This window comes from Zootoca vivipara, chromosome 7 (genome assembly GCF_963506605.1).
Source record: "Zootoca vivipara chromosome 7, rZooViv1.1, whole genome shotgun sequence".
Taxonomy (NCBI): Eukaryota; Metazoa; Chordata; class Lepidosauria; order Squamata; family Lacertidae; genus Zootoca; species Zootoca vivipara.
The window spans coordinates 43,310,074-43,328,426 of NC_083282.1; the positions used below are offsets into that span (position 1 = coordinate 43,310,074).

General features: G+C 40.2%; 1 protein-coding gene across 2 annotated transcripts; it reads left to right on the forward strand.

The window, feature by feature from the left end:
• Positions 1-2,534: 2,534 nt before the first annotated feature.
• EFCAB14 (EF-hand calcium binding domain 14) lies at positions 2,535-18,271 on the forward strand. 2 transcript variants are annotated; one of them, XM_035121276.2, is made up of 11 exons: positions 2,535-3,055; positions 4,672-4,820; positions 7,387-7,532; positions 9,325-9,423; positions 9,869-9,979; positions 10,442-10,543; positions 11,777-11,965; positions 13,541-13,606; positions 14,680-14,788; positions 16,190-16,318; positions 17,553-18,271. In XM_035121276.2, the coding sequence occupies exons 1-11, from the start codon at positions 2,823-2,825 to the stop codon at positions 17,726-17,728; spliced, it is 1,509 nt and encodes a 502-aa protein (XP_034977167.2). In that variant the 5' UTR covers positions 2,535-2,822; the 3' UTR covers positions 17,729-18,271. The 2 variants fall into 2 exon arrangements, with proteins under 2 accessions (XP_034977167.2, XP_034977166.2); XM_035121275.2 differs by having other exon boundaries at positions 2,538-3,055; positions 16,187-16,318.
• The last annotated feature ends 82 nt before the right edge of the window (positions 18,272-18,353 follow it).

An 18,353-nucleotide genomic window follows, 5' to 3' on the forward strand; every position in this document is an offset into this window, starting at 1 on the left:
TTAAAAAGCGCTGCAACTGGTGCTGCTGCTGCCACGCGTGGAGCTCCCGAGGCAGATTGCAGCCTCCGTGGTTGCATTAAAACCAACCCAAAAAACCCACGTCACTTATATTGTAGCCGCTGTCCTCGGTCATGAAAGTATCCAAGCAGAGTTAAATACAAGATGATCCAAAAGTCCGCCCATTCCAGGTAGTATACAGCTATCAGTGATCAGCAGCCCTGGATAGACTCTATATCCATGAATTTGCCTAATCCCCATTTAAAACTGTCTAAGTGAGTAGCCACCGACACCACATCTTGTGGCGGCAAGTTCCATTAGTACATTTTTGTGGTCTGCCTTGAGTCTCTTGCCAATCTGTGTGGTTGGAGGATTATATTTTGTTACATCTCCCGTATAAATATCAGGGCTGTTCCAATACGTTTTACTGCTGGAGACAAAGCAATGGAACCTACATCCAGAAAGTGCATGTCATGGGGTGGGGTAGAGTGGGTTGAGGGATGGATCCATCTGAAAGATGTTGCACTAATAGCCAATAAATAATAATAATAATAATAATAATAATAATAATAATAATAATAATAATAATATGATGATGATGATGATGATGATGATACAGTATTTAATAGCCAAAATATGGGAGAAGAATGATGCACAGGTGGTGTACAGTAGATGCAAATGATACTCCAATGATACACCTGCACCTCCAGGATAGAATCATCAATGAGATGGCATTGAGTTGCATCATGGTCAATGCTTGGCCAATGACAGCCAAAGAGGAAAACACAAATAAGGAACTAGTTTAGTTTTCTTCTTACATATTTTGGCTATTACTGGCATAGATTCCCGAACAAAATGCTGGACCCGGCAGTTTGCTGTCAACTTGCAGAAGACACTCTTCACAATGTATGGTAATAATAATAATAATAATTTATTTATTTATACCCCGCCCATCTGGCTGTGTTTCCCCAGCCACTCTGGGCGGCTTCCAACTGAATATTAAAAACAGTACAGCATCAAACAGCTGACACCATGGTGAGGTGGTGGCACTCACTTAAATGTCTGACAGTTGAGTTGCCACTGTTTACCAGGCAAGAGAGGGAGAGGTAGCTGGGAATCTGGTGGTCTTGCTGGTGTGTTTGCATTGCATTGACCTCCCTCTGCTTCATCCTCTCCTCAGATAAGCAGCAGTGACTCAACAGCCAGGAGGCCACCCCACCGCACTGATATGTGGGTAAATAATTTGTGATAGCCCAAAAATTATTGTCAGTTGCTTACCAACAGTTTCTTATTCTGGTCTGCATATTCTGGTTATTGGCACAAGGGCATCATGCTTGATAATGTTCTACCCTCAAACAAAAGCATTGGGCCAGTTACAATTCAATGCTGTATTGCAGAGGAATCTCTTATGGGGGTGTGGGCCAAAGATTTGTAGTGGCCCAAAGACTATTTTAGGGTGCACACCCCTGGCTGCTTAATCACTGTTTTGATTACTATTTGCAGCATCCTGTGTCCAACAAAGTATTGGACTCCATTCAATGCTATCTTGTAGTGGACAGTCTCCTGGAGATGTGGGTATATGTTTTATTTGACCTGGTTTACTTTGAGCTGCACAGCCCCAACCCTATAGTCTCTTATAACAATATTATATTACATTGCACTGGCTATTATTGAAACATTTATAATTTGACATGCCCTTTATGGATTTAGGTGCTGTGCCTCTTAAGAGCGTTGCTGGTGATTTTTGAAAATTGTTTCTGCAGACTTATGCTAACTTAGTTACAGGTAGATAGCTGTGTTGGTCTGACATAGTCGAAACAAAAATAAAAATTCCTTCCAGTAGCACCTTAGAGACCAACTAAGTTTGTCATAGGTATGAGCTTTCGTGTGCATGCACACGAAAGCTCATACCTATGACAAACTTAGTTGGTCTCTAAGGTGCTACTGGAAGGAATGTTTATGCTAACTTGCTCATGATGCCCACTTTTTATTTTCTAACCCTTCCAAACTATGTTTTTCTAGATCATCTAAGTGAAATTACCATCAGTGACCATTTTCCTATGGATATATATTAGAGGAACAGGGCTATTATTGTTAGCTCAGATTTATTCACAACTGTCTCAGGTGGTTGCTTTAAGTGAAACCATAAACAGAACAGAACATGAGACTATGAGAAGCATCTGCTCCAGTGAGATTCAAGGAGACCGGCTCTGAGCCCCAAGTGCATCTACATCAACGGCCGTCTCACTTTCCGACCGGAAGCTGCTTAGTACGTTTCGGTCATCACTGTACTTAAAACTGACCTAATACCCCAAAGCTATATACAGTACTGGCCCTTTAATCATTTCCGTACGTTCTCGCTGTGGGCTGACATTAACTGGCTCACTAGCCAATGAGAATCCCTGAATACATCTACGGTTGAGAGCGGCGTGACAGGCGAAGAGGAGTTGCCCTTTTGTCCAATAGGAGCGGCCGATGCTGGTAGGCGCCAGAGCAAAGCCGTCCAGTCAGCTTCCTCAACCTTTTTCAGCCAATGGCAGCGCCTCGTATTGGCCGGCAGGCGCTGAGGGCAAGGAGGAAGCTGCGCTCGCTCAGCTGCCATGGGTCGGGCGGTTGTGGCGGGAGGAGCAGCCGATAAGAAAGAGGAGCAACGGCACCGCCGGCGTCTGAGGGTGCCGCGCCAGCCCCGCTGAGGCTGCTCTAGGGCGGTCGGGGAAACCTCCGAGACGCTGAAGCTGGCGAGCCGTGGCCCGGAGTTGGGAGCCCCTCCCGGGTTGCGCTGCTGCCCGGCTTCCCCGGGTCCTGTCCCGGCCCAGCAGAAAAGGATGAAGAAGCGCAAGGAGCTCAACGCTCTCATCGGACTGGGCGGCGGGAATGGGGACCGGGGAAGCGGGAGCGGCGGCGGCGGCGGGCGCAAAAAGAGACACCCGAGGAAAGGCTCTGCCTCGGGCCACCGGCTCCTCCGCACCGAGTCCGCCGAGAGCAGCAGCAGCAGTTCTTCCGGCCCGGAGTTCGGGGACGGCTTCGGGCTCCCGGGCGCCCGCTCCCGCTTTTCCAAGTGAGGCCCGCGAGAGAAGCGGGGAGGGGCTGCGCTTGGGGAGGAGGGGGCGAGGGACCTCGGTCCGTGGAGAGTCAGGCGTAGCTCGGGCAGGACGAGAGGGGCAGGATCTACGCAAAAGGAGTGTGGAATAGAGTTTTAGATACGATGTGTTATTGGACGCGGGGCTACCCCGTGCGGGATTTGGGGCTCCAGAGTGGGTTGGGTGGGTAGGGGTGAAGGGAGGGGGTTGAGGTGCATGTGGAAGAGTTGATACGTGACTGTAGGTTTAGAAGGCACCGTCGGGAGTATGCTGGGAGGAAAGCGGGGTTGGGGCGTTGGGAGTGTAAGGTTGACATGATTGCAGCTGAGATGGAAAGTTGGTGACTGGGTGGGTAACATTTGGGTGTGCTGGGGTTGAAAATGAGTTAAGGCTACTGAGGATTTGGAGCAGATTGTTAACAACCAGTGAGTTTTTGTTCTGAGAGGGAAGCTGTGACATGAATAGTTGGGTGTGTTTCTGGTATAACTTGTTGCTCTTGCACTAAGCCCAGGTGTGGGTGGGAATACTAGTGCCATTCTTTTTGCTTGGTTATTGTCATTTTTGTTTATTTCATTTATTCAATTTATATCCCACACTTCTTCCTGAAGGAGCCCAGGGACTGTTCTGCTAAGCTTGTTGTTGTTTAGTCGTTTCTGACTCTTTGTGACCCCATGGACCAGAGCACACCAAATATAAATCTCCCAAATATAGCTTTTGGTGCTCATAACCATGCTTTAATACATTTGATCTTGATTGATCTGTACCTCTGGTTAATGCCTTTCCTATGGTCTTTGGTGTACTTTCTACTGGTCAATGACAATTTGATGTATTGTCTTCAGCACAGTTTATTGTAAAACAAGATTCTGTTTGATTTTTGGAAATAGGAATCCCAAATACAGATGTGGGGAGCCTTTGGCCCTTTAAATGTGGTTGACCTACAACTCCTGTCAGCCCCAGCAAACATGACAGGAGTTGTAGTTCAGCAACATCTGGAAGGCCAAAGGTTCCCCGCACCAGTTCTAATAAGACTCATCCCTAAATTCAGCTTTGCGGGTCATTGTGAAATAAGATCAAATTCCTTCAAGCTTATTAAAACAGAAATAGTTCTTACAATACTTCAAATTTGACTATAAACTTTCCCCAAAAAACCACCTGGTTGTGGTGATTTGTAATTGACGTTAAGACCAGGGAAATGTACAGAGTGCTAGATATCCTGATCCAGTGCTATTCTGTGCAAGTACCCTTTTGCCAGCTTTTGTGTGCATGTTTCTATTGTTGGATTAGGATACTAATCTAGAACATCATGACAAGTATTCTTCCTTGAACATTGGTATAAAAAGATAAAATATCAGCAAGAACTGGGATTACTAGATATTGAATAATTAATGGAATTCCTACAGTCAAGAATTAATAACAATCTCTGGTCAAGGGATTTAGGTGAAGGCCCTTGAATAATAAACTAGTTTTGAGTTTATCTAGCTGTTTTGGATTGGATTGTGAGAGAATGATATATTGCATTAATATTGAATACAATGTAAGTTCCAATTTTGTGTGATATTTGTGATGTAGCTGAACCATTTATTTATTTATTTAGGGGTGACTACCTGCGATGCTGCAAGCTTTGCTACCCATTATGTGCTTTTGTCATTTTGGCTGCTTGTGTGGTAGCTTGTGTTGGCTTGGTATGGATGCAGGTTGCTCTCAAGGAAGACCTGGATGAATTAAAGGAGCGGTTTCGAACCAGTAAGTACTGATCTTTGGTTTTCTCTTTCTTTATTATAACTTGTGGGATGTGGGACAAAGTCTTATATAGCTGGTAATTGCCAAAACACTATTTATAGTCTGTTTCAATATGAAGCAAACATGATGACAAATGGTCTTTTGTGTACAAAATATTATAACTCTGTTACTAGGTATTGTAACAAATATTTTACCATCCTCTGTAAGCCACAGGTGATTGAAAACACATGGCCATACATGTATTTTTAGAAGGCGGAAACCGTATTTATTGGCATATGTCTGATTTGAACTATTTAATGCTTACAAATCATGTAATTAGATTTCTGTGATCCTTGGTGAATGTGTTCAAAAAATTCAAGTACTCAAGAATGTTTTGAAAGCCTGAGTTGCTAAAGTATCCTGAAAAATTGCAGCTGCTTTGTCTTGTGGATGGCAGTGGGTAGACAAGCTCACATCTGTGTCATCTGATGGTAATTGTAAACAGGAAAGATCCATAAAGATTTGGCGCCTTGCTAATTTTACTAGAAGTATGAGATAGAAATTGTCATACAGAAATTAAGGAAGGCTAGTATCATGAGGTGGAGGGAATTACTTTGGAGGAAGTGCTTTTCTTAAAAGCTGTTGATGCTTTTAAGAAAATCTTGGAAGGTATACATATATGTATTGATAATCACAGCACTATGATTTGCCTTTTTGATATATCATAATTTATATATATACCTGGATACTTGCTCCAGGTGATTTGTGAGACTATACTGGCATATAACAAACCACTTTTGCTGTTGACCCAACTCTGTAGGGGAGAGGATTTCACAATTAATTGGTGCGTTTCCAGGAGGAAAACCACCAATGGCAATGGTGAAATACTATCTTGTTTTTTATCATGACACTTTCAGGTCACCCATCACTATAGAGCTTAATCTTCAAAGTGCTATTCATTCTTCAAATAGGTTACTTGGTTTTATGTCTGTTAATGAACTGTCTTGAAAATGTACTGTGTTGAGTATGACAGTTTTTTATGTAGGCTGAGCAATTACTGCATTTCTCAGCTGTATTTGTCTCTATTAAGAAAAGAATTCTCTACTGAAAAAAATTAAAAACACAGTGTACTTAAAAATAGCTTTATGGTGTTTGTTCTAAAAGCTTTAAATAGTTCTATCCAATCTTGTAAGTTTTGACAGCCATTCAGAATTCAATTTTATTTCATTTTACCGAGCTATGTCCAAGGTCCATCGATCTAAGGTTGTTGTATTAATCTACAAAGCTCTGGGCAACTTAAGTCCAAGGGTACTTTAGTGACTGCCTGAACCCTTATATCCTAGCTCAATCAGTGATATGATCTGTAGGAGCATTGCTGGTTATCCTTTGAGTCACTGAGGTTCAAATTATGTAGCCAGTAAACCACGCTTTCAGCATCTTTGGCCCAGTCCTGCGAAATGCTGTTCTGGTTGAGATTCAGCAGACATCTGCTTTGTCTTTTAACTTTTGCTGAACACCTTTTATGTCACTAGGCTTATGCAGGCAATTAAGAAAAAGAGTAAATGTGATAACTGGTGGTTTTAGATTTTGTCAGTTGTAAGCTGCCTTGATTTTTTTAATGAAACACGGATAGTACACATATTTATGGAAAAAATATAATAAAAATATTCTTAAATAAAACTATGTTTCTAGATATTAACAGACTGTTAAGTTTAATGGCATAACTCTGTTATGAAAGAAAATTACTAAGGAGAACATGCTCGGAAGCATATTTGAAACTTGAAAGAAAGAGGTTTTATTATTTTATATACACTTCATACAGTGGTAGTGGGAGTCCCATTATACTTAGTGGGTGAAATTCAGCATCGTGCTCTTCCAACAGCCACTATGGTATAGTGGTTAGTGTGTTGGAGTAGAACCTGGGAGACAAGAGTTTGAATCTCTGCTTGGCCATGAAGCTCGCTGGGTGATCTTGGGCCAGTCACAGTCTCTCAGCATAACCTACATCACAGGGTTGTTGTGAGGATAAAAATTGGGGAGGGACTATACATGCCACCTTGAGCTCCTTGGAGGAAAGGTGGGGTAGAAATGCAATTAATAATAAACAAATGTACAAGCACCTGAAGCATATGACACAGCTGAAGTCGTACGGACATAACAATGATTGAGTAAAAATGGAATTCAATGAAGATTACTAATAGTTACCTTAGCATTGTATTGTCTGTTCATCAAAACAATTCCAATGGTTATTTAGTCATTAGTGTATATAACTAATTTTCATTACAAGAATAAACTGCCTATTTAATTCAACTTCTCTTAAGAGCAGTCACAGATTACAGGAAGTTGGTTCCTGCAATACATTATATGATGTATTTCATATATGTCAATCTACAACTTTGTTTAGCTTACTCTTTGTTCCTAAATGCACAGTGTGGAAGCTTTGCTAAAATCAATGCAGATTTTACATAATATGTTTAGAATTCAATCCCAAATTACAAAGCAATGAAGGCATACCTATTAAAGAATTTCTGCTTGTGTTCTCAGATCTTGGTGTTGATGGATAACTATTGCTTCTGACTTTGTGTTTTAGTGGAATCTAATCAAAAAACCTCATTCCAAGAAATTCCTAGATTGACTGAAGATCTGCTTAATAAACAAAAGGAACTGGAAAAGATTGAGAATGGAGATACGGGATTAAGCAAAATATGGGTAAACATCACTGAAATAAGCAAACAGGTAAAGTAAGTGACCATTCAAGTAAAGTTATAATCTAAGCCAGGGGTAGGCAGCCTAAGGCCCGCGGGCTGGATGCGGCCCAAATGCCTTAATCTGGCCAGTCCGGGAATCGGTGTGTTTTTACATGAGTAGAATTTGTCCTTTTATTTAAAATGCATCTCTGGGTTATTTGTGGGGCCTGCCTGGTGTTTTTACATGAGCAGAATGTGTGCTTTTATTTAAAATGCATCTCTGGGTTATTTGTGGGGCATAGGAATTCGTTCATTCCCCCCACCACCACCACATGGTCTGGGGGACAGTAGACCGGCCCACGGCTGAAAAAGGTTGCTGACCCCTGATCTAAGCCATTTAAAATAGTCGTACCTCGGGTTACGTACTCGGCAGATCCAGAAGCATTTATTTCTGGGTTTGCCGTGTGCGCATGTGCAGAAGCATTCTGCACAGAAGTGCATGCGCAGAAGCGCGCTTTCACGCTCGTTCTGGTTACATAATTTTTGGGTTACGAACCACACCCCGGAATGAATCAGGTACGTAACCTGAGGTACCACTGTATGTTTTATAATATCTTAGTTGAGCCATTTGCTGTTATTGATATTACTGTTAATGAAGAGCAACATTCTGGGTCAACGTGTATGTTGACATTTTTCAAATTGGTAAAAGTTATTAATCCATTATTTTTACTGTCTGTGTTAGTACATAATGCTAAGCCATAAAGTATGGTTCCATAAGCCACACAGTACATTAGTTGTGTACTGGTTCATGCAACCCAAGGGCTCCTGCTTCACTTCTCCTTTGTGTAAGCAAGTAAACAAGCCATAATATAGGTAGGTTGCAATAATTACCGAAGTTGGGGCCATGGTTTGCTTTCTCCCTGACAAACCATAGTAACTAAGTCACCAACAAGCTATGATTTAAGACTGGCTAAAGTGGTCATTTGTTAGGAGAAGAAAAGATGATTTCATGTTCAGATGTCACTCAAAGCTATTGACTTTGTGGTTTATTCATGTGTTTGTGCAAAGCAGCAGGGCATAAGCTGCATGCTCCAGCATGTGGCTTGTGGCCAGTATGGCTTTCTAAATACTGCATAGTTTAAGTGTTTATGTGCAGTTGTGGCCATTGGCTTAGCTTGAGTTCTGACAAAACCATGGTTTATTGTGACAGTAACAAGCATGCTGCCCTCTCCCTCTTTCTTTTGTGCTGCTGCTAAAAGGAAATAAGAAATTTTACTTCCACTTCATTTGAACTTGACTTGTTAATCTTTGTTGTTTGCTTGAAACAAGGCAACTGCAAATCATTGGTTATGAAACTAGCTTGTTTCAACAAATCATATTCAAAAGGAAACTGAGAAGCATTCTCATGGAAGGAGTAAACATAGAAAGTCTCTGCACAACTGGATTGTTCCTAAATTTTTAAAAGAATGTTCAATGACTAAAAGCTGGGAAGGAAGTGTGTGTTTTTTGAATTTTTGTCTGTTTAGTGTATTTCAGTAGTTGGGAAATGTTTCCTTGTACCCCACTTCTCTTATGATTGAAGAGTTAATGGTGCTTAATGTTTTTATATAAAATACAAGTTAGCAAGGAGCTAGCAACTTGCTTAATCGGTAGACTGATACTGACTGAAGATGAATCCATCAGTAGATTCTGAGCAAAGTGTTACCATGGTTGTGCTAGTTGTATGTAGTACAGACTCAAGAGGCTTCTCAATATCAGGTGTTGTGCCATTTATGTTTAAATGATTTATCTGTAACCTCTACTCTGAGAGAGAATGAAATAACATCTTCCTTTGGTTTTAGATTTCTTTGTTGATGTCGGCTGTAAATCACCTCAAAACGAACATTAAATCTGCTTCTGATTTGATTAATCTTCCTGTCACAGTAGAAGAGCTTCAGAAAGTATGTACTACATCAAGTATATTGTGTTTATCAAATTCTGCAAGCTACAAAAGTATTTTGAATCAGAGTTTTTGAACCACTGCTCTGAGTGTACAATGGTGTTAATCACTTGTAGGAAGTATGTAGGTGGGAAATGATAATGCTGTACTGGGTCACATTGTCAGGATGTGCGCAGTTTGTTCAGTATGACTCTCTCGTGGTTTTTTCTAAGGTTATAAGGATTATTTGTATTGCTTGGTATTTTGGGTTGGGGTTGCATGTTTGTGTTTGCATTATTGTATTATATTACAAGTTTCTAAATGTAACCTGCCTTGGGATCTTATGTGAAGTGTGGTGGTTATTATTATTATTTATTAACTACATTTCTGGAATTAATACATTTGAGTCTCACACTTTTTAATATACCACTGATACTACAAGATTATGATTGGGTTTTTTTTCCCAGAGTGTTGCTACTATAGGTAGCACAGTAACTAGTGTTCATCATGATGTTGAGAGTATGCAGGCAGCAATTGAAGAACATAAGAAAACTATAGAGACACTCCAAAATGAAATGGTAAGGACTTGTATTAATCTGATTCCTAGATACTATAAACAAATTTGTAAATATTGGTCATCTTTGAGGATGTAAATAAGTTAATGATTGGGTGTCTGGCCTCAATTGACTTTCCTAATCCACCCTCTTCATATGCTCCTTGTACTATTTCTTAAATCAGGCAAGGCAAGCAAATACGACTTTCATTATAACAAGAACCTTTTGAGTAATTGTGCATATTGAGGGAGCATCACATATCTCCCATGTTTCCTAACTGCTTTCCATCCATACAATACTTGTATCATTGCACTTGTTTATTTGTTTTGAATCTCTTAAATACATTTACATGGAGCACCAGTATAATTGTGTATATCACATTCTGCTACACTCTGTCTTCCTAGTATTGTATTTGTGAAAGCTTGGTTCCCATGTTCAAAGTTTAAATAACTGGTTTGAAAAATTCATTTTTACTGCTTTTCATAGAGTGAACTTGCAGAAGATGTTAGAGGAAAGCAGCTGCCTTCATTTCCCTCCTCTCCAACCCCCCAAATAAGTGAGAAGAACCTGACAGACTTTTGTAAACAGGTACAGCTTGCTTGCTGCTTTAGATGCTTTGCAAATCAGTGTTTCAAGATTTCTGTAGAACTAGTTTAAACTAGGATTCTGGGACAACGAAGAAACAGTCAGCCTCTATTTTCAGGAAACATGGGTCGATATTTAAGATTAGTTATACTCTGAGTAGACTCATTGAAATTGGTGTCGTGGTCATTAATTTCAGAGGATCTATACTGAATAGGACTTCATAGAATCATAGAATTATTGAGTTGGAAGGAACCACAAGGATCATCTAGTGTCCAACCCCCTGCAGTGCTCAGGTCTGTCTCTAACCTTTAGTGAAATACAGTTTCCTAGGCAGAGAGCAGAAATAAAAGAGAGTATGACACTCTTTGTAATAGGAAGCTGGATATTAATTTTAGGTTGTGATCTGTGTAATAGTCTCTTCCCTCAATCCCTTGAATTGCATAACATCCAGCACAATGTGGAGTTCTGGAGAACTAAGAAGCTTGCGCACACACTATTTTGAGGCAATTTAGTTAATTTTAATTCATTTATTGTCCAACTGTGAATTCTGGAAATTGAGCAATACTGTACGTCTTTCTTTGCTTGTTAAAAAGGAAAACCATACAATTTCTTTGAAATAAATCATGAATGTTAAAACAGCCAACAACATGGCAGTTCTTGAAGTAGATCTCCTAGCTTTGTGGTTAGTCCCTTGCCCTAGCTAAGAACTTAATTTATGAGTAGTAAATTGCTATGCCCACTTGTCAGACTGCCTTTCAAAACACTGGCAAAGTGTATTTATTATAAAATAAATGCACCACTCTTCTAAAGATTCTTACCCAGGGTGTCAATAAAATATAGTAAATAACACAGTAGTATTAAAACAACATGTAGGCAAATTATTTTGTTTGATCTGTTAAACTTTGTACTCTTTGAAGGCAGCTTGCATTAAACAACATAAGACCTGTGTGATTTAGCACACCTGTTTTCACAGAGGGTAGTTGCTGAAACCCAGCTTTCAACTTTCAAAGAACTAACAGACCGCCTTCATTTAAGGATTTGTCAAGTGGCTCTAAACCCTCTTTGAGCTGCATCCAATGACACGGGAATATGCTTTGCTGAATTTAGGGATTTACTTATGAGTAAGCCAGCATAGTCAAGCTGCAGATGAATGACAATTGCATAGGTATAAACTGCTTACTCTTAGTTATTGCTGTTTCTATAATAGTGTAGTAACATTGTTTCTGTGTTGAACAGGATAACCAGTACCTGCATACCTCTATAGAAGAGGTTAACTCTACCCTAATGTTGTACCAGAAACAGAATGATTTAAAACTTTTCAATATGGACTCCACAGTTGGTAATCTAAGTTGGAGAGTTGCTTCATTAGAAAATCATATGACAGTGAATAAACTGGAAAAAAGAGAAAACCTGACCCTTGGTATGGTAAGTGCCCAGCTATTGTGGGTTTTTGAGAAACGAATTTTTGCAAAGCAGTTATGTTTGCTGTATGCTATATGGATTAGTTGTGCTGCATAGTGGTTGAACTGATACTGGGAAAGCCACACTTTCCAAAAAGAAATTGCAATTCACACCTGGTGTGTGGAGTTATAAATGCTAACTATAGTGAAAGTGGCCATTCTCTAATAATCTGGATTCCTTCTATCACAAGCTTTGCACTGAATTAATGAATTTCTGCAACAATATGAGCTGTCAGTTGGATCTTCGGTGATGCTTTCTGTGTTACTGTGGATCTTGGTCACCTTGAATTTCTAATTTGCTCGTACAGCTTTTGTTGACTGATAATTTGAACAGTAAGGTCAGCTATACTCTTAATGTCTATGAGAACTATGCTTCAGTTTTATTACAAAGTTAAAACTGCAGTCCTACACACTTCTTGGGAAGTAAGCCCCATTTATGTCAGAGGGAGTTGTTTCTGAGTCGACATGCGTTGGATTGGACCTGGATTGCAAGATTGTATGGATGCAGTAGTGGTGCTTGCATTGCAAGTAAGCTCCTACCTGAATCAGTTAGTGTTTGTTGCAGCATTTTGTGTAGTTACTCTCATCTGGCTATGCATTGAGACACTGCACCTAGAAAAATCTTGTACGTTAATAAGTAGCCTGAAATGTTGACAAAGCCAGATTCTACATGCCTACTTTGTGTTTTCTCACTCTTTCCATGTTCTGCAAGATTTTGGGACATATTGGGATGAAACTGGGGGAACTGGCTGTCAGAATGGCAACTTGGTTGGGCACTAGACAAAATGATATTTCTCTGTGATTCTATTACTTTTTAAAAATTTAAACACTGGAGTGGAAGTACTGTGGTGAAATGGCAAACATCTAGAGAAAGTGTAATAGTTGAATGTATACTTTAATGTTTTTAGGGGATTAGAAATCTCAAATAATGAAGCTGGAAATCTTGGCCATATGTAGGACTGAAAACTGTATAATACTATTGCCATTTAAGATGGCAACTGTAGAAGGAAGGCTAGGAGAAGCTGTATTGACCAGGTTGTATTGGACATTGGCACTAAAATGTGTAACTCTCATTAGAGTTTGGTTGTTCAGCATATTGGATCCCCAACTCCACCTTTCTGGCAGCACTGCTATGTGTGTGTTCCTGTGGTACAATTATTATACAGTCATGCTGGTTGTTTATTTCCTTTAAAAATGTAATTACTGATACAGTGGCAGCCTTATTGATCTGCTATTTCAACCTCAGCGTACTTCTTTCTCTTTTTGCTTAAATAGCCGCTGGGTTGTGCCAGTTGCAGACTAGGACTGCCTGAGCTCCCACTGATCTCAGCATGTCCTGATGAGCCTTGCATATTAACTTTTCTCTCCAATGTAGTTGTTCAAATAATAGGTCTTGTTGCTTACTCACACAGCTACATTTTAATATCTTTGTGATCACTGACTAGTCCTAGGCTGTTCATCTCTTGTATGTCTTAAGGGTAAACTATATTTTAGAAGAAGACACAAACATATGCCTTGCTTTTGGTTTTGCTTTTTGCAGGTGGGTGACTTAACTACCTCGGTGAAAGTAGAAAGTGAACCAAGGAATGAAACTACTACTGAAAAGGTACAGGGCATGGAGATAATTCTAGGGAAACCAGAAGTAGTGTTTAAAAGCAAGCCATATCATATTACTGCACAGTTTTTTCCTGCTTTCCCTAATTTACCCATAAAGCCTGGAAGGTGTGATAACAAACTCCAACTAAGGAAATATACAAAATGGTACAGATTCAAATTTCTGGAAATATATAATAAATCTATTCTCTGCAATGTATCAAACTATATATGCTGGAGATCTCTCTGGTTTGCTCTTAAAAGCAAGCTACATGTCTGTCGCACACCAGAGAAGACACTCTAGAACTTCCTAGGTAATAAGAACTTAAAGGTAAAGGGGCCCCTGACCATCAGGTCCAGTCGTGTCCGACTCTGGGGTTGCGGCGCTCATCTCACTCTATAGGCCGAGGGAGCCGGCGTTTGTCCGCAGACAGCTTCCGGGTCATGTGGCCAGCATGACAAAGCTGCTTCTTGCGAACCAGAGCAGCGCATGGAAACACCGTTTACCTTCCCGCTGGAGCGGTCCCTATTTATCTACTTGCATTTTGATGTGCTTTCGAACTGCTAGGTGGGCAGGAGCTGGGACCGAACAACGGGAGCTCACCCCATTACAGGGATTCGAACCGCCAACCTTCTGATCAGCAAGCCCTAGACTCTGTGGTTTATCCCACAGCGCTATGAAGGATAAAACAAGGTTATGCAGATTTTTGATAAAAGGAAATGACCAATTTAAATGCTGGCTGGGTGAAGTTGGTTGGTGCAGAGTATCTTATTTTTCACAAATAAGGTACTCACTAGTACAGAAAATGCTATAGTAAACTGGTCCTATTGAATATGTTCTTGTTTTGTCAGGTTACTGGGCAAGTGAAATTATTATTTTATTTTGGCCTTATTGGTCTATGGAAAAAGTGTATTGTAGCATCTTGTTATCTAATCCTATGGCTACCATAATAGGCCACAGGGGTTCTATAGAACATATGCTTCCATATAGATCAAGTACTTAGATCTGTGGAATCTTGCAGTTTATTACAACTTAGTCTGAAATTGGCAGTGTTTTTTCATGAAATATTTCTGTTGGTATTGCAGAATATAGAAAACGGGGATTCTCAGGTATCTATGTTAAGAGAGAAGCTGCAGCTGATCAACGCTCTGTCAAGCAAACCAGAAACTGAGCGATCTGAAGCGCTGAAAAAAGGTGAATGTTGCATATACTGTAGTTTCACTTCCTACACTAAATTACTATACTGCTGCTTTAGCTAATTTAATCATGAGTCATTTGCACTACAGTTACTTGGACAAACGAGCAAACAGGGTGCTGAAAGGAGTGGAAATACGTCTGATGGCTGGCCGCTAGTTATGAGCTTCTGACCAAAGCCTCCCATAGCTCATCCTTTATGGAAAGACAAATAACAAGAAGTGTAAAAATATAAGTGCTTACTTTGGAAGGAAAAACTATTAGCAGAACCACATTCTTAACAGGAACAATTGAGGCATGTACAATTCAGTTCCAAATTTATCAGTTCTATCACTTTCAGCATATGAACTGCTTTGATCGTTCAAGTAAGCATTTATACATGTATATCATTCTTATTGTGCTGTAATGAAAAAGCAAGGTAGCTATCATCTTGTCAAAATCCACAGTAAATGATCAGTCAAAATATTTCTCTTTGCCTTATTGAGTTAATACTCTAGCATAGAAACACATGTGCCACATCAGTTAGGCTAGGTCAGGCATCCCCAAACTGTGGCCCTCCAGATGTTTTGGCCTACAACTCCCATGATCCCTAGCTAACAGGACCAGTGGTCGGGGAAGATTGGAATTGTAGTCCAAAACATCTGGAGGGCCAAAGTTTGGGGATGCCTGGGCTAGGTTATAAATTTGAAATGTGCTTTTGCATTCAAAATGCACAAGAAGAAGCAAGTTGGAAAAGACTGGTCCATTAATTTTCCATGTTCAAAGGGGAAAGCCCTCTGCCTCATTGGAAGATAGTTTCTATAAAGTGTTACAGTCTGGGGTTACCACTGTGACACCCACAAGCACCAATGTATCCACCAGTACCAGTAAATATATGCTCTGAAATTTGCAATACGTGAGTATCTGTTTGCTCTTTCAGCTCAGTTCCTGTTTGCACTGTTTTCACTGGCTCAATCTCTCCTACATTAGAGATACCCATGTTACATTGGATGCCAGAATTGGACACCCACCCTCCAGTTGGAACAAGGGGAGAGGTGCAAAGAGCTTCTTTATGAGAGAGTGCAGTGGTAGCTGATGTAGATGCCTTTCCCCTTAGGCTGGGGGGGCGGGGGGCGCATGACTGCACCACTTTGCCCTGTTGCTTTTTCTGTTTTTTGGATGTGGAAATCCTTTTGTGACTGGCACTTTTTCAAAATTTCATAGATGCCCACTGGCCCAAAAAGGTTGCTGCCACCTGCACTGATTTTTCCACTAATGACATCTCTGGTGTGTTACTGTGTTGAAAGTGCCATATTATGTTGGATACCATCTTCATGTAGCCCCCTTTGTGAAGCATAATTGCCTTCCACCTATTCTTGCCAGATAATTAGCAACAACTACTGTAAAATTTCTTGACAGAAGGAAAACTCCAGAGCACTACATCAAAGCCCACAAAGCTTCCAAGACTTTCTTCAAGATCAGTTGGCAGCAGTTTTGAGGGGAATAGACACCCAAGAGACTTGTCATTACCTGGAATATCCAACATAGAAGGTAACCACATGTGGTTGGAGATGAAGGAACCTTAGAGAACATTTGTCAAATGTAGCATAAACAATCCCAAAGGACCTCTCCAAGCTGAGTGAATGCGCAGTAAAATAGCAAATGCAGTGCAAACAAGTGTAAAGCGATGCATGCCTGGGTAAAAAGATAATTTTAAGTGTCTGAAATGGCAGTAGGTGGCCAGGAACAAGACCTCAAGAATAGCGTCACAATTGCAGCCAGTCTGAATCCTTAAGATTAGACATTTATGCCTGCTTAAAGGCCTGCAAAGATGGGGAACTTAAGGGAGGTATATTATTGTCTCCTGGAAAGTGATGCAGGTAGAAAGGGTTAATTCCCTTTCCTTTATTTACATTGCTGTTTGGATATTTTTAAAATATCCAAAGCATGCAGTTGCAAGTTGCATGCTGTTCAGCCATAAGTGTTCAAAAGTAGAGAAAACAGTGGTGAAGATGTATAAAAGAGATAAAGGGTGAACTGAAACACTGACCAGGATTTATTTGGCAGAAGTACAATTTACTTTGTATGTTCTCAAGCAAAGTATGAGGTTTCTGGTTCAAACTGTTGAGAGACGTCCAATATTTTAACAAATCAATGTTGCTTTTGTTTAAATGTCCACAGAGAATGTTTCTCTTTCGGGCTGGTTCACATGTAGCAATCTCCTCTGAGAATGAGTCATGCCTCACTTACCCTCTGTTACCACTCCCCCTTCCTTACCTTACATGCTGAGAAAATAATCTTCTGTGCTGTGTTTAAGCCACAGTTTCCTGTTAGCTCTGAACTGGGAAAGCGGGTGAATTTTGACTAACAACCTGGTTTCATATCCTGATTAGTAATGAGAAACTGGTTTAAACAAATGGCAATAGAAGCAGCAATGTTGGCACGCAAGGGAAGGAGGATTGTGGGGACCCAGTGCTAGTAGTTCTTGGCTTAATAAACTGGCTCTTTATCTATTGGAATGTATATTATAGACCAGGCATGCCCAACCTTCGGCCCTCCAGATGTTTTGGACTACAATTCCCATCATCCCTGACCACTGGTCTTGTTAGCTAGGGATCATGGGAGTTGTAGGCCAAAACATCTGGAGAGCCGAAGGTTGGGCATGCCTGTTATAGACCATATAGTGTGTATTTTGTGTGTCTGGTGGGAAAAGCTGCTGCTGCTGGAGGAAAGTGTTAATGCTTCTTAGCTACTGTCCTTTAAAATTATTTGTTACTTCTTGCAGACCTTCAGGATTTATTCAGGACCATCAGCCAAGGCTCTGATGGCAAGCTCTCCTGTGAAGACCTGCAAAAACTGGTTGGATCTGCAGTGTATGATTTACAGAGCTTTAAAGAATTTGATACAGATGGAGATGAAAAGTATTCCTTACTGGAACTAAGGATGGCTTTAGGTTTATAGTATCTCTACATATATAAAAAACAGTATTTAAGGACTACAGTAGCTATACAAGAAAAACTGATAAGTTAAAAGCTACATTTGGCACTTTCCGAATTATATACTAATCTTTGCAGCTAACTTAGTGTACATGTTGACACCGTTTTAATTTTGTGTTCTTTGGAAAATATGGAAAGCTTCTAATTTTTGATTTAATTTAAGAGATACAGACACCTCAGATTTTCAGTTTTGAACCTCTAATCCCGAGATTATTTGGTAATGCCTAAACTCTGTTGACAAGTAGAGGGCACATAGGTGCAACTAAATTTTCTCTGGATTGAGGTATAGAGGATTATATTCTGCCATGGTTTTGGATAACTGGGCTGCACCTTAAATTGCACTAAGAATTTTAGCTCAAAGTTTTTATTTCCCTTATAAGGGAAGCACTTGTCTTCAAATTAGAATATGTGTGTATATATTGACAGACATGTATTTTATATTTCAAATTTGCCTTAAATTAGCTGCACTTTAGAATATAAAAAAATAAAAGCATCTATCTTCACAGGATGGGGGCTCTTTTCCTTGTAAATATTTTAAATTGAATCAATTACATCTGAGTCAACTTGGCAATCTATTAAAAGTAATAAGG

Excerpts from the sequence above, each read along its gene's own strand:
- EFCAB14 (XM_035121275.2), top strand. The coding sequence starts at position 2,823 with ATGAAGAAGCGCAAGGAGCTCAACGCTCTCATCGGACTGGGCGGCGGG. Across the intron at positions 9,980-10,441 it reads AGACACTCCAAAATGAAATG|AGTGAACTTGCAGAAGATGT; the intron begins GTAAGGACTTGT and ends TGCTTTTCATAG. Across the intron at positions 16,319-17,552 it reads TGGAATATCCAACATAGAAG|ACCTTCAGGATTTATTCAGG; the intron begins GTAACCACATGT and ends TACTTCTTGCAG.